The sequence below is a fragment of the Aythya fuligula genome, chromosome 10 (assembly GCF_009819795.1).
Source record: "Aythya fuligula isolate bAytFul2 chromosome 10, bAytFul2.pri, whole genome shotgun sequence".
In the NCBI taxonomy this organism is placed as follows: domain Eukaryota; kingdom Metazoa; phylum Chordata; class Aves; order Anseriformes; family Anatidae; genus Aythya; species Aythya fuligula.
Window position 1 is genome coordinate 12,173,454 of NC_045568.1, and position 15,585 is coordinate 12,189,038.

The 15,585-nt window shown below is 47.2% G+C and overlaps 1 protein-coding gene across 1 annotated transcript in view; it reads right to left on the bottom strand.

The window, feature by feature from the left end:
• Positions 1-15,585, bottom strand: part of GRIP2 (glutamate receptor interacting protein 2) — a 75,574-nt gene that overhangs the window by 14,599 nt on the left and 45,390 nt on the right. The window contains exons 13-18 of the mRNA XM_032194457.1: positions 14,945-15,090; positions 14,196-14,276; positions 6,049-6,115; positions 5,098-5,243; positions 4,662-4,806; positions 258-397 (exon numbers count right to left, since the gene is read on the bottom strand). Coding sequence (XP_032050348.1) covers positions 258-397; positions 4,662-4,806; positions 5,098-5,243; positions 6,049-6,115; positions 14,196-14,276; positions 14,945-15,090 — 725 coding nt within the window. The remainder of the gene's footprint in view (positions 1-257; positions 398-4,661; positions 4,807-5,097; positions 5,244-6,048; positions 6,116-14,195; positions 14,277-14,944; positions 15,091-15,585) is intronic.

Below are 15,585 nucleotides of genomic sequence, written 5' to 3' on the forward strand. Positions count from 1 at the left end.
ATCAAGACATCTGCCTTCAGGAAATGAGTCTGAGGTTTCTTGAAGACGGATCAGTTCCCAAATTCTCCTTCTAATTTGGTAGGTTGCTTCTTCCTGCCTAGGCTTCCTCTATAGCTGCATTGCCATACGTTTACCAACCTGCTTTGAGATCTACAGAAAAGTTATGATTAAGAGTGATACTATTTTTCCAGAAGCAATACAGACATCCCATGGGCCACTAGCATCTCCCCCACCCCAAACCAGGCTCCCCAACTCACTTTCCGTCTGTTTCTTGATCTTCAGAGTCACTGTCTCCCCCGCCATCTGCAGCAGGTGGATGGCTTCGCTCAGCGGTTTGCCCTTGAGGCTCACGTTATTAATTGCTAATATTCGGTCACCGACATGGATGGCTCCAGTTCTGGAGAGAAAGGGTGCTGTTAGAAAGTTCAGAGAGGCAACCTAACTCAGGCCATTATGTTGCTGCTTGAAGCAATAGCAAATTAACTCAGCACTTTAAACATGATCATCCCCTGTGTATGTACATACATATATGCACATGAACATATGCACACCTTGGGTCCCTGGCCCCTCAGTAGCTGAGATTTCAGGCCAATTTACATTTGAAACTCTTCAAAGCCATGAGGATTTATACGGTAAAAGCACAAGCACTTCCAGTGGGAGATACCTACAGGTCATCACACATGAACTGATGGACAGAATTATGAGACAAAGCTAAACAAAACCCCAGCCCAACACAGACTGTGCATGCAAACATGAGCTGAGCCAGTTGTAAATCAGCTTATGATATCTTTTAAGTCTCCCCCCATGCAGCTAGAACACTATGCCACATCCCAGCACTGAGTTTTGCTCTCAGATAAATAAATCCTTAGGTTCAGCAACAGCCAGGAATGAACTAACAAGTCACAGCAGTTCTCCTCCTCCTCCATCCTTCTCCCACCGTCTGCCCACAAACATGGGCTCAATTTACCTCTCTTGTGTTTGCTGCACTGCTCGGAAAGAGCAGGCAGGGCAGGACATGCTCATTGCCAGATCTGGCAGCCAACACAGGACCTTTCACTCGCTGCTGGCTGGGCTGTGCTCACCACACACACACACTCCAGCTCCCCAGTGCCAGCACACGAGAGCAGCAATCCTCTGCTCCAGCACTGCTACGAGGTTTAGCTAACAGGGACCTCACATGATCAAGCCAAGAGAAGATGCAAATCTGCATGGTCATATCTTTTTGCCCACGGCAACGTGCCTCTCCCGAAGATTGTATCTAGTCCAAACTGGACTGCTGCTCCTACAGAAACAGGATTTGATATACTATCACAGGCGAAACAGCTACTTGTCTTTCCCCCAGATGTGGAACTATAGCAGGAATGCTGCTGCGAAACATCTACTGTATGTAAATCTAACCAGGAAACGTAGCCAAAGAGCAGACAGAACTGATCAGCCTGCTGCTGCTGCTAAGATATTTGGACAGGTTGTCACAATGGTCCTGACCAGCCACTAGATGTCCGTCTTGTCCCATCCAAATCAGCCCTAAAAAGCCCTCAGGGAAAATTTGAGTATTCAAATAAATTATAGATCGCACTGCAACCAGAATACATCTTAAAAGTTTCATCTACATAGTCAGAAAAAATCAAGCTTAACTGCTGACACTTTAAATGTGATCCTTTGCTGGCTGCAGTGGCTTAGATTTGAGGTTCTCCTGCTGCAGCACTGAGGCAGGAACTGATCCTTCATGGGGACGCATCTCTCCCCCACCGTGCCAGCCCAACCGACCACCTCAGAACAACAAAACTGCTCTGCAGAAACTGAGACTCCCTCAGCAGGGAAAAGAGAAGCAGTTGAAGGTAAGTACTGTTCAGCCACGTGTTCTTCTGGGGAGAGAAAGTAAATCAAAGCGCAGTCCCCTGAGCTGCCCACCTCCAGGCACTCCTCTGGGGACAAGCACGCCGAAGCCAAACAGGAGGGACAGAGAAAGCTGTTTCTAGCAGACGACCCCTGTGCCTCTCCATCATCACTCAAACATCCTTAGGAGCTGCACGCCCCATGCCTCTTCTTGCCCGACTGACACCAGAGAAGCAGAATTGAACAACAGTACGTTTGAAGGATTAAATGGGGCTGCAACCGCTCTCCAGAAAGTGCTAGAGGAGAGGTGACTGCATGCACGTGGCAGGGATTTGCCTGGGGCACGGGCAGTTCCAGCATCCCTTTTTCCCCTTGTAAACATGGGCTGGTGCTGAGCGCTCCTGGACGAAACCTTCTTGCAGCCACCCACATCTATTTGACCAGGTGGCAGTAGAGGAGACTGTTAAGCCCTTAAAAGCACTTCAAAACGTCAGCGATTGCTGAAAATTGCTCCCGGAGAACCATTAAACCTCGAGCAGAATTGAACAGTATTGGCCCTTTCCCCAGGAAGGAGGAAAACAAGTCCCATGGTCAAGGGTAGAGCCACAGGCACTGAAGGAGAGGAAACAGAGACTATGTGGCAGCGAGCCATCACTCGACACTAACCCAATATCCTGAGCTGCCTCTGTACAGTCCTATAGGATGGGACACGTACAAGGGGAAAAATGCTCAAGGTCAAGATAAAACCCAAGTCATCTGCATCTGAGGCTTTTCAGCTTAGACAGCCTGTCACCCGCTGTGACAGACGTGTGACAGCTCCTAGAGGACACCCTGCCTTCCCCAGCACTGAGCAAGCCGCCGGAGCTGCAGTGCAGACCTTCATCTGTGCCTCTCCAGGTGCAGCTGGTGTGTGCCCCTTATCAGATGCCAGGACCCAGCCCACCCCACGCTGTCGCTGCTGAAACGTGTGCTTTGCTCCAGGAAAAGCCAGGCGCAGCTTTGGGTTTAACTCCTGACCTTCAGAAACCCGTCGCGCCCTTCAGAGCACGGGTAGAAGGGTGCCTGTGGCACAGAGATGGGTAGTGTTGACAGGGAAGGGACAAACTATTATAAAACTAAGAACACCCCTCTTCCCTTGACAAGGTCAAGCCACTCCTTTCTGCTACTCCCAGGAGAAAAATGTGCACCATCTCAGCAGAAAAATATGCACGTTCCTGCAGGCAGGCTTCATCCCAGTGCTCCTCACCCTCCCTGCAAGAAGCCAAGGTTACCTGGAGACATCCCCATGCTGCTTTGTCCCCGCACTGCTCCCCCGTGCAGGCACTGTTATTCCTTAGCCTGCTACAGTGAACGTGCTGAATGGCTCTGTTGCTCTTCTCAAAAGGCTTTTCATTCCTTGCTACGTGCCAGTTCCTGATCAAAATTCAATAGCACCGCAGCACTTGCCTGCACTACTTTTCTCCGCAGAGCAGTCACTGATGTGCATCCAAGTTCGAAGGAGGAACAGCCACAGCACTGCAAAGGGAACTGAGAGCAGCAAGGGTACAAAGCCACCTACTGATGCCTTATATCATCTGGGTTTCTTGTCCTGAACCTCTCTCACGCTGGGCTGCAGGTACAGTGCAGGACTGCTATGCAGAAAAGCCTCGGATACCCCAGGGCTGGTATTTTCTAGTGAAAAAAGACTGAATCCTACAGAGTTGGGCAGTGACACAAAATCCCCAAAGAGAAGAACCACTAATGACTGAGCTCATCCCTCTTCCTTACTTCTTACTCGGTTTTCTGTACCAAAGGAAAGCAGTGGAACTGTGCAGCACTGCACTTGCTAAGAGCTCGAGGAACCCGAGGCAGAAAGAGGCACTGAGCTGTGTTACCGTTCAGCTCACAGGGAGCTTGGCCTTGAACCAGAAAGAAGCAAAAGGGCAGATCTGAAGTCAAACTTTGCCAAGGTCTAGCACTTCACACCTATTTGTTCCGAGGATTTTTGCAGCCTGTTAGGCAGCACGGGGTAAAGCAGCCCCATGAGAAGCATGAGTCAGGGCTGCTGAAGTGATCTATTTACACGTCACAGCTACCGTACAGACAGAATAATTAAGATACAGTGCATGACTCAGTTCCACCTTATATTCTCAGCAGTGTCCTGATCCTTTAAATCCCACGCATGCACATACATTCAGACTCAGGCACACACACACAGCCAGCCTCCCCGGCTGCTGAAGGTAAATCAGCACCTACATTTATGCAGTATAAATGTCTGCTGCTCTCAGGCACACCAGCCCTGCACTGAGATACCTCCGTGTGTAACAGAACAAGCAACCAGCAAAGACACGTCGGAAGATCCCCAAAATCTGTGGTTTCAGTAGGACCCAGTGCTGCCATGGCCATAAACAGTGGTTTAGCAGCAGGTGAACCCTGGCCAGAAGGATACGGTGCTTTCCTGGGCGGGCTGGGCATTCCCCACGCAAAATGTAGCATGGGAAATCAGATTAGGAAGCACCTCAGTGGAAGAGAGGCAGATAAACACATTTTCCCAGCTGCTGCATTCAACCAACGCACTGGATCTGACTCTGCCAGAAATGCCCTGCTTTGAGCCTCTCTCACTGCCCTAACAGCACGGTCCTGACCAGCCCACATGTCCTGAACGTGGGTCTGAAAAGCCAGGCCAGCAGGGCTGCTCCTGCTTCACAGTGCGCGGTACCTCCATCGCACCTTTCCTTTTTAGCAGACTAAATGGCTGAAACACCTCAGAAGAGCTGCAGAGAAGGCTTTGTAAGCTTCAAGACCCTTTCCCATATCAGTTCAACCCCTCTGTTCCCAAACCTCACCTTTCTGCAAGCCCTCTTTTTGTCAAGCCTGAAATGACGATGGGATCGAACGGTTCCTCTGTCCCAGAGATGGTTATTCCCAAGGGCCCGCCGTATCGCTTCAGTTCCACCGTGTAGATAATAGCACCGGTCGTCTCCTGCTCATCTGGAAGAGAAAACAGGAACGCTGAGGTTTTTTCATTTGCCATAAGAAAGAGGTCATAAGAAAGACTTGCAGCACTTAGAAGCAAAAGCCTTCAGCCTTCAGCTATGCTCATACTGAACAGGGTTTTAACCTTCCAGACTCCATTTAAGGGCAGAATAACAAAAATAAACTATAATCAATTGGAAAGTGGTGACCAGACAGGCAGAAGCCCTTATCTTTGTTGGTTTGCACTACCTATTGGGAAATGTCATTAAAGTGGACAGGCACCAGTTTGCATCAGGATTTCTGTACCAGAGTTATCTTCATCCTTTCTAATCTTCAATTTGACCAGGTCTTCACATTGCCTCAAAATCTGCACAGCATCCTCCATTGAGCAATTGTCGAGTCGGATGTTATCAATGGCTAACAGCTTGTCTCCCGGCTCCAAGGTGCCAGTTCTACGGGGAAAGAAGAAGAAAACTAAAGTACATTTGTATTTGCCTTTCAAATCCAGTAATGCATTCAGTTCTGCAGTGGTGATGACAATATTAGCTTTTTCTTCCCCTTGATCTTTTCTGGGAAACAAGCGTGAACAGAGGCTGGGCCAATTATAACTTACAGAGAGGAAGTTTGTGTAAACGTGCATCAACCAGAACAAGGCAGGAAGATTACTTTGCCGCTCTCACCTACTTAGATATACAGCCTGGGTAACCTACGGCACTCAAAACTGCTTGATGTTTAACCAACAAATATTCTACCTTTTCTTAGAAACCAGCCCTCCAGCAGCACTAAATCCCCCTGAACGCCTTGCTATGAGGCGTTGGGATCAGAGGTGCAGTCAGTGAAGGCTGAGTTATTTGCACAGTTCTCCACCAGCAACCACAATTCAATCACTCCGCTCACCTGGGCAGGAGCTGAGACATAGCAAACTACCTGATGAGTCATTGCACCTTATGGGATAGAGATGTATATATATGGTGCCCTTTAGCACATGGTCTTAGATGCCAAACATTCATCTGCAGGGTCTGCAGACCTCTGAATCTGCCTTGGCCATCTTCTCCATTAGCTCAACTCTCTTTGCTTCAGTAAAGACTGTTTTTATTCCAAACCCTACAGTGGTCTAAGAAAGCCTCTCAGGCTGACATCTGCTTGAATGCTGGCAAAATCCAGACCCAAGTGCTACTGCTGGGGCATCTTTCTGCCTCTCCTTACTGGAGTGGGTATTTTGCCTCGGGTTTAGCAGGCAGGAATTTCTGTACTCACCTATGTGCTACACTCCCCTTCTTGATGTCAGAGATGATCAAAGGCTCCCCAGGCTTTCTGCTCGCAGCTGTAAAAGAGACAAATGGGTACAACGCTCAGTCTGCTACCCAGGAGGGGAGTGGTTAATGGGGAAAAGGAGCTCGGAGGAAAGGGGATTTATATTCCTTTGACAAAACGGTGCTTCACACTTGAACTCTGGAAGCCACAACTGGGAAGGAAAAAAAAAAAAAAAAAAGAAAAAAGAAAAAAAGAAGCAGCAAATCCCTGCAAATGTTTGTTGGTTGTCCTTTAAGGGGAGGCTGCGAGGTGTCCAGCAGCAGGAGGTGAGACTGCCCAGCACTGCTGACATCCCCTGGCTGTGGCAGGCATTAGCACTGCTGCCTGGCGAGCACCTAGCTCAGAGCTGTGGCTAATATAAGCCCTTCTCTGGTTTTGAAGTAGAGTGGCCCGGGAATTTTCCAGGTGGAAAATAACCGTGGAAAAATTAGGAAAAACAAAACGAAACAAAACAAACGTTTTCCAGTTGTTTCAGCTCCCCAGATAAATTTGGCATACAACTGGGTAACTCAGGGCTGCTCTCAGCTCTGGAGCTCGTGGTGTCCAATCTTTCCCTCCCTCCCCAGCCTGAGAACTTTTTCAGCCCATGCGAGATGTGAGGATGCATCTCTGGGAGCATTTGCATTTTCAAATTTGCTTGCAAGACCTGCTGCTGTCTTGAGAAACCCAAGAGAGATTTCTGACTTGACTCCCTCCTGACCTCCCTGCCATCCGCATGACGAAGAGACACCGAGAGCATCCCCTCCACCCCGCATCACCCCTCCTGCCTCGCTATGGGAATGGCATCATCTCATTTAAAGCTGACGGAGCTGCTGTGCCAAAACTGCGTGGGAAGAAAGAAACCTGCAGCATCTGAATGTATTGGGTGCAGGACAGAGATTACAGCTCCTGAAAGGTGCCTGGCATCAAAAAACAGAGATCTACCTGCCTGAGCAGGAGCCAGAGAGTGCCCCACGAAGTCAGACATAAAGGAACAAGCCCTTTCTCTTACCAACATCTCTGCTCTAGCTTTTTTTGTTGTTTACATTCATTTATGAGATTTATAAACATACGTGCTTTGACCATCACCTTTAAGGATATCCTCTCGCTGATATAACCAAAACTGCACCGAACAGCACGAAAAGCCAGCCAATTTCAGCTGCAACACGGCTGAGTATAGAAGTCGGGTCAGACAGTGAAGAGCAGACCGTGATGGATTTTATAATAGTCACAGCAATGTGACTGCTGGATGATACAGGGCCGGGAAGAATTATTTTCCCCATGTCTTACCGGAGCGTGGTGCCGGGCAGGTTTCATCTAGAAACTCACGCTCAGCTTGTGGCTGGGGGTCAAAGAGAAGCAGGGGGGCTGTGGAGGTACACCGAGGTTGCCTGTACTCAACCTGTCTGTGGCACAGAGCAGTTACACTGAAGGCAGAGTGAGAGGTGGGAGGGAAGCACAGGGTGCAGACAGAGGCTGATGTGGCAAAAATCAATGCAGAAACACCCGCGCTGACTGAGAAGGGCACACAGCATGGACTAACAGCCCAGGGGATGGAGATGTACGGCCCCCTTATCGCTGCTGCTGTTGTCTCTCTGAACACAGGACATGTCTTTGCAGCCCAGAGGTGCACACGGTGCTGGTCCAAGTGGCAGCGATGGGAGACCCCGAGAGCTCACCCCTCCACCCTGCCCCAAAGGTGCCGAGCCCTGGCACGCAGCGCCGCGTGCTTAATCGCTGCCTAGCCTGGTTCTGTCAAAGAGATCCAGGTTAGCACAAATGCTTTTCACCGTGAGGCTTGTTTATTAGGTTCAAAGCAGAGGCGGCATGACAGAAGGGGGTTAGGGAGAGAGCCGCAGTCCTGGTGGAGGGCTGGGGACAGACACCTCTAAACCTGACCCAGGCACTGCTGGGGTGATGTGTCCGGAGACTGCCAAGACTCACAAGAGCAAAGAGAGGGGGCAGAAGAACAAGGATAGAAAGCAACGTGCCTTAAGCTTTGCAACATGCTTTTATCTCAGCACCTGCCTTACAGACCCTGCGACACCCTGGTCCTGGCAAGACCCCGTCCTTCTGCAGCCCTGCAGTAGGTGTCAGCACTGAAGGCAGCACAGCTCTTCCCATATCCAAAGGGAATGCTTTGTCCATTAGGAAACAAAACAAGTTTTAAGGAAAAATTGTTGTGGGTTTTGGGTTGGTTGGCCTTTTTTTTCGTTGTTGTTTTTTTTTTTGTAAGTCATATTTTCTTGAGACCTCAGTTAAATGGAAGAGAAGAAGAATGGTATATCCTTGTCCCTACCATCAGAGCATCCAAACCGTGCTTTAATATGTGGCAGCCCTCTCTTTTAAATAACCACTTAGTATGAAATTGAAAGGCTGTATAAAACAGTCATTATTAGTCAGTACCTACAAGGCTGAAGGGTAAGTTAAAGAGACTTAATGAATAATCATTCTCTCAAGAGGCGTAAGATACAAAGTTAAGATAATGAAATTTCAAAGCACTGAGCATCACTTGCTGTTCAATTTAAAAACCAGTAGTTACTAACTCCAGTCATTCGCCTTTGGCATCCCACTGCCCTTCCTCATGCCCCAGTGCCCAGCTGGGATTTCTGCTTTCCACCCCTCAGCTGGGAGCAGGCTGGCTCCAGCCACGCTGGGATGCACATTGCCAACAACCCCGGGCTTCTGGAGCAGGGCGACGACCTGCCTGTGCAGCAGCTGCCCTCTCTACATGGGAGAAAGCTGCAATTTCACTGAAGCTGTGACTCACTCTAGGGGCAGAGGCTTTGGGTTTGTAGATTCCTGGTGAGATTCTGGATAAACCTTTTCCAATTCACTTGCAATTAAAAAATAAATAAAAAATCAAAACAAACAAACAAAAAAACCCCACAACTTTAAAGTATATTATTACTCAGAGTTGTGGTGTGGAGTTAGGACACATGCACAGGTGAATAAAGCCTCTTTATCCATTCATTTCTGCTGTCCAGGTGGTTATTTCTCTTCAAAGAGCATTGCCTTGGTAATTCTGTTTGCTGGAGGAAGACACGGTTTGGACGTCCAGCCTTGCCTCCAGGTCTTGCTTTCCCATCCGTAAAGCAGAGACAGCAGCACAGGCAGCCGAGGGAAGAGATGGATTGAGAGAGGCAGGAGCTGGAGTACAGAAAGTCACACCTCCTCCTGCAGGCACTCTGGTTGTAGCCTCCATCTGCCTTGTGGTGGAAGCAAGCTCTTTTTCAGATGGATTTGTCTTTTTGGTGGGTTTACCAGTACAGAAGGTAGTTTCAATCTGCTCCAGTGACCCAGAGAAAGCTCCATAAATAAACAGTTGGTGAATGCAGAAGCGTAGGGTGGGGGGAGAAACTCACCATGAAAACACTGCCTGGCGGTGGTGACAGGGCAGTGATAAAAAGGTGAATTGATCAATACTGTTATTTACTTTTTATAAATTGCTTTCAGTCTCTCGCCACCTCTGCTGGGATTCTGGCTCACTCGGCATTTACTCTCTGATGGATGACAAGGCCAGAAACACATGTCCTTTCTGTGGTTTTAATAGAATGCATAGTGACTCGCATCGGTAAATTATTCCCCTCCAAGGAGCGCAAGCACATATCTCACACGCATCAGCGCCTCAAACGGTTATGAATGCCCTTCGTTATCGATCATGCTGAAGCAGCACTCTGCCAATGTGTAATTAAAGAACTTGTAATAATGCCATACAAACACATTTAAGAAAGCAAATGCTTATAAAGGGTGGAAAAACAAACAAAATCAGAAACCCAATAATCTCAGGATAGCTACGGAATGAAAAGAGGAATAAAAGCAAATCAGAATCGATCACAAGGAGCAGCAGTGAAAATCCAGTCCCCAGAACCCAACTTTTCCCTTTTCCCGTCATTAGTTTTAGCAGCAGGTGCATAAATTATCAGCATCTCCAGCAGGATATTTACACCACCGCAGATCTATTTCCTTTCAAAATCTCCGGGTAGCAAAGCCTGGGCAGAACATCTCACTTCAGTAACTGCATCACAGTGAATCAGCTGCAAATCTCTTCAGGTTGCTGTGTTAGCGTGGGGTAAGACAGGAGACTCCAGGGACACGCTGCCGCTCACAGACGCGCTCTGCCAGGCTGGTGGCAGGTCCTGGGTTAATCCAGCACCAGCAAAGCCGGGTTGGGTCAGCTCACAGATCCATCTTGTCACTAGGACAGTGATTACCCTGCTTAAGAGACTTAATCGAAGTTATCTATCCATCCAAATTCTGGCTTTATCACCCCCAAGCAGATATAGTACCTGCTCCTTATCTGCAGCACTTCACTGCAAGGGCACAGGAATTGATTTGTTAAGTTATAGAAAGGTAATTTGATAAACATGCTATATAAAGCATTAATGCATAGCTAAAATGAACGGTAATTTCAATATCTAAGCAGCAACAACAGCCCTGCACCCTGCAGTGAATTTCGCAAGTAGCCCTTGAAAAGGATATTTGAGACAAACAAAAAAAAGGAAAACAGAAAAGCAATCTTTTCAACCATCGTTCTCCAGAGGCTAATGGCAAATGAGCATCTTATTTTAAGAGGTCAGGTATTGAGCATACAAGAAAACATGACTTTTAGCTTCTCGCTGTCGGAGATTTTAATTTGTAGGAGGTTTACAGAAAAATCTACAAAGGCGTAACTGCATCATTAGAACTGAATGCAACCAGGAAGATCAGAGCACTTATGCCATGTGTTCTGCTAATGGAGACAAGCGGCTCAGGCTAACAAGAGCCAAATCTTCACATCATTGCGTCAAAAATCTCACTTTGCACTTCTTTGCATCCCCAGCACTCAGAGCACCTCCGAGGTTTCTGCAAACAACTGAGCTTCGCCACCCACACGTCCCTTTGAGCTGTGCGGAGGCAGAAAGGAGCGTGCACTTTGCTTTTCAATAAGAGCAGCAGTTTTAAAAACAAACGCAGCCGTCTCCCTGTGACAGACACCAAGGCACTGGAGTTTGGAGAAAATGAGACTGATTTTGCTGGCTTCTTGTCCCTTCACCCCTGCACGAAACACAAAGAAGCGGTGCAAACAAGGCAGCTTTGCTGCTTTGCGTTGCTCATTTTCATTTAGCAAAGGTAGGAGGCCGAAGTAAGGTTTAAGGGCATCAAGGTGGCATTGAAATACAAAGCAGAGTCAGTAAGAGATTCATCCCTTGGATTTCCTATTCATCCCCACCAGGGGCTCACTCAGCCCCAACCCTTCTCTTCCTAGCAAATGGAGACACCCTGAAGAAGACAAGAGGCCTCAGCAAGCACCTACCCCTAACCAGGAGCAAGCACAAAACCTTTCAGCATGTTCATACCAAAAACAGCAGTTCCTGCCCTCTTCATACAGAAACCTCTCGGGTTTCCATCCTTTTTATGAGGTTTTCCAACAGATTTATGATTCCTCGGGCAGCCGGCTCCATTATATGAATTCTTTCACTCCATCCATCAAGACTCCTGCTCACCCCCACCTTTATTTAGCCCATCTCCCGATTAGCTCTGAGAGTCACAGCACAGTAAGAACTTGACCGCTTTTATTCCTGTAGCACTTCTCCGATCAGGTTGTAACACTTTTTGCCCATGTAAGAAGGCAGCCTCAAACCTTCCTAGACAGAGGAACGGTCTATAGATGAGCCCATGGAAGCCAAGACGTAAAACTCAGTGAAAGCAACTCATCTTTCATCTACAGTGTGCCGCAAAGTTTTAGAACAAACCCAAGTCTGAAGCCATGACAGCAAAGGTCTTGTACTGATTCCCCCAGGTTGTCATCTATTTAATCTGGCCCAGTTTCTGCTACTTTCAACAGTAGCTATATGCCTTTCCTTGTCAGAAGGAAGCTATAAAGCTTGGATCTATACAAGCATTCAAATCAGGACTGGGAGGAACTGAGCAAAACAGAGAAGGGTTATTTTTACTTCTTATTTCTTGCTGCTTGCATCACACTCCTGCATGCACATCATGTCTCTGCAGGAGGTACTTACCATATGTCTGCTTGCTTTGGTTTAAATGTTTGAAACTGGTGTATTTATCTGCCTGGTCAGACACAGAGTGACAAAATGATGATATAATTCGCTAAGGGTCTTGTGGAAATAGGCTTATGTGGACTAATATATGAAAACAGAATTAGGATGCAACTAGCATTTCATCCTTGCCACCACATTTTCTGGATCTCTATCTTTTGCTCTGTTTGTGAATACAATTTGTGTTTTGACTCAGCGAAGGACTGAGATATATCTTAAGTTTATGCATACGCATTTCTTAACCAATGGCCTCTAAACACGGGCAACAATCAAAAAGATCAAATGTATTATATTATTAAAAAACTGCTTTGCAATTGACAATGGGCATCTAACTATTTAAAATCCAGGGTTCAGTTTCTTTTTATTTAGCAATGATATCCAAAAAGTGTGTGAAATCAATTTTTTAAACACATTTCAAACGAAAACATTTCCAACATTAAAATACGTTTGAAGTGTAAATGCCCATCCAAAGCAGATCCCATTGCAGTGAGACTCCGCAAATAAAAACTAATATTCTTGCTGGCAACCTCCGGGTTCATTTTGCTCTCCAGCCCCAGATCAAATCTAAGCTTTGAAGCTTAAAAGGAGTGAAATCCTGGCCACGCTCAAGCCAGCAGTTTGCTCCCAGATCCATCACCCTGGGTTTCTACCTGAGACTGCAATGCTAACGCAGCAGGCGAGGGACCCAGCGTGAGCTGTGCCTCCATGGGCTGCTGCCCCATGCCCCTGCTCTCCCACCAGTGAACGGCATTACAGACACCCCACTGCTTTTGGAAGGCACTTTGATGTCTTCAAACGGTAATTGCTAGCAGTCCAAATGTTAGATGTTGTACTGCTGTTTCTCAGCTCATGGCACAAACAAGGGAAACTGGGAAGAGGGAGAAGAAATAACATGGGGTGCAAAGTCATGACCCTGTGGATGTTCAAGTCTCTCCTAAGACACACACCCCTTAGACCAAAGCACCTCGAATTAACTCACAAACTAATGCTGCAAACACCAAGAAGTAATTGCAAATAGTTTATCTATTTCAATGAAGCCTACTTTGAAAGCGTTCTTAGTGACTCCATCCCCCAGACACAGCTGAGTCCACGCTCCTGACAGCTGAGACAAAAGATCCCCTTGCTGCAGTTTCACAAGCTGCTTTGTTTCATCTGAGATGTGGTGGCTGCCTCTGGGCATGGCCAGCCTGAGATGATTCAAGTCAGGTTACCCAGCAGTGAAAGAGGGATGAATGATGTGAGTCCAGTTCACACTTGTTTAAAGGAAAAGTTCACTGGTGCAAGGCGTAAGACCATCCCAATATGCCAAAATTTTGGGATGGATCTGCCTGTATCATCTCCTCACAGTGTTCCCTCCAAAGAGGCCCAAAGGTCTTCAAATGCAAAATAAGGTCCAGAACAGAGATGAAGATAATTAATCAAGAGTGAGCAGAAGACAGAGAAGAAAGAAAAAGGTTGATGTCTCGTTCTCTTGGTACCCACCAAGTCCCGGCAGGCAGGTCTCCCCTCCACAGCTGGGGTTAGTCAGTGCAACCATTCCCTGTGTTGCAACAAACCCGTCCCTAAAGTGACCCCCTGTTCTCCTGAGTCCCATCAGCCTCTTCCTCCTCCTCCTCCTCCTTCCTCTCCTGGCAGTTTCCCCTCTCTACCCTCTGGCTGCAAATTCACCTTGCACTTTTTTTCCTCCCTCCACCTCTCCTTGCAAGGCTCCCACCAGACCCAAGCAATTCCGTTTTGCAAGGAACATAACACAACTATGAGCAAGGAAATAAAAATAATATTACTAATAACCTAACATAATATTAGTCTGCAGCGCACACCAACTGCTCAGCTGCTCCTCAGGGATGCATCCTTTGCCCTGACCCTTCAGCAGCTGTTTTTTTTCTGCGGTCTCTAGCTCTTGGAGGCAAGAACTACACATCCAATTTAATTGGGAATAAATCACCAGCCCTGTGAGTGCTACCAGGGAACCCCACATAACCTTTTCTCTCTCTGCTGGGCCTCTCTGATGTGCCAGGTTAGAAAGCAGTGGCTCTTGCAACTGCTAGTGAAAGTCTGAGCAATACTTACAGCTGATTGTAATTCCAAGCTCTACACCTCTTTTCTTGGGCAATTTAACGTGGAAAGTGCCGCTGCTGGGTATGACAGACTCTATAAAGCCAAAAACAGACAAAAAGAAAACAGGAGAAAGGAGAGAGTTTTCATCGGCATGGATGGTTTCTTTGGAACCAAGAAAAACAAGCCCATCAAACTCAGCTTTATTGGTTCAAATAAGGTTGTTCTCTGAGGCCCCAAGGACTTCAGGTTAAGGTTTGGATTCTCATTAAAAATGCATGCTCTGAACATCAAGTGAAGTGCTCACATCACATTGTACTTTGGAGTTGAAGCAGCTTTGTAAATGTAAAAGAAAAAGACTTTTTTTTTTTTCCTTCCAAATACAAAGCTGCACTTTAGCTCCAGCCAATTGCTTCAGCTCTCTCCTTTCCTCAAGACCATAGATTAATACAAATATTACACATATTAATCATCAAATGTTTAAAGAGCAGGTGGCTCCTTCATCTACTCACTAGGCTTACCTCAGCCAAGTGGTGAAAAGAAGGCTTTTATTGAAGGATCAGGGGAAGGACCCTCTGTCTTAATGAGCATTACAGATCAACAAAAAAATGGGAAAGGCCCTCCTCCCAGGGTCTTTTCAGCCTTGCCTGAGCTCTAGCAAAAACCTGATGTAGTTTTGTGAACACACTCCCTCCTACAGGGTAGCAAAGGCACTGGCAGAGTCTGGCAGGTGGTAAGGAGCAGCAAGTCCTTTGGCAACTTACCTGCAACATCAAATTCAATTTCCAGCACCACTTTGTTCGTGAGCGCAGCATCCCGCAAAAGCTGATTAGCTTCCTCCATGGTCCCATCCTCAGTCGCAATGCCGTTGATAGAAAGGACTCGGTCTCCTACTTGCAGCAACCCACACCTGCAGTCCGTATTGGGAAAAGAGGGGAAGGGGTCAAGGAGGCAGGGAAGAAGGAGGAAAGGAGGAAAGAAACAACCCCACAGCCAGCCATGAGTTACTTTTACCAGACAAATCTGTTAGAAGACACACAGAGTACCGACAGATCCTGCAGAAGTGGCCTCAAAGAGATGATAACTCATTCTGCAATGTGTGTCCCAGGGCCAGGAGCTCCTGAGAGGTCACAAGGCAGCAAACCCTTGTGGTTTGCTCAAGCTCAAACATACTTCACTCTCAAATACAATTTATATATATTTCTTTTATTTCCTGCAACTTGCAGGGAAAAAAAAAGAAACCCGTCCCCTCCTAAAAGTCAATACCATGGCCAAGACATGCGAGTGATGAATTTCAAGGACATGAGCCCTCCTACCCTATTTAACAGTACACATCTCTCTCTGTGTGGCTGCATCCACTGGAAACCAAACTAATGGCACTGAAAATTGCACAGAGTCCTCTGCT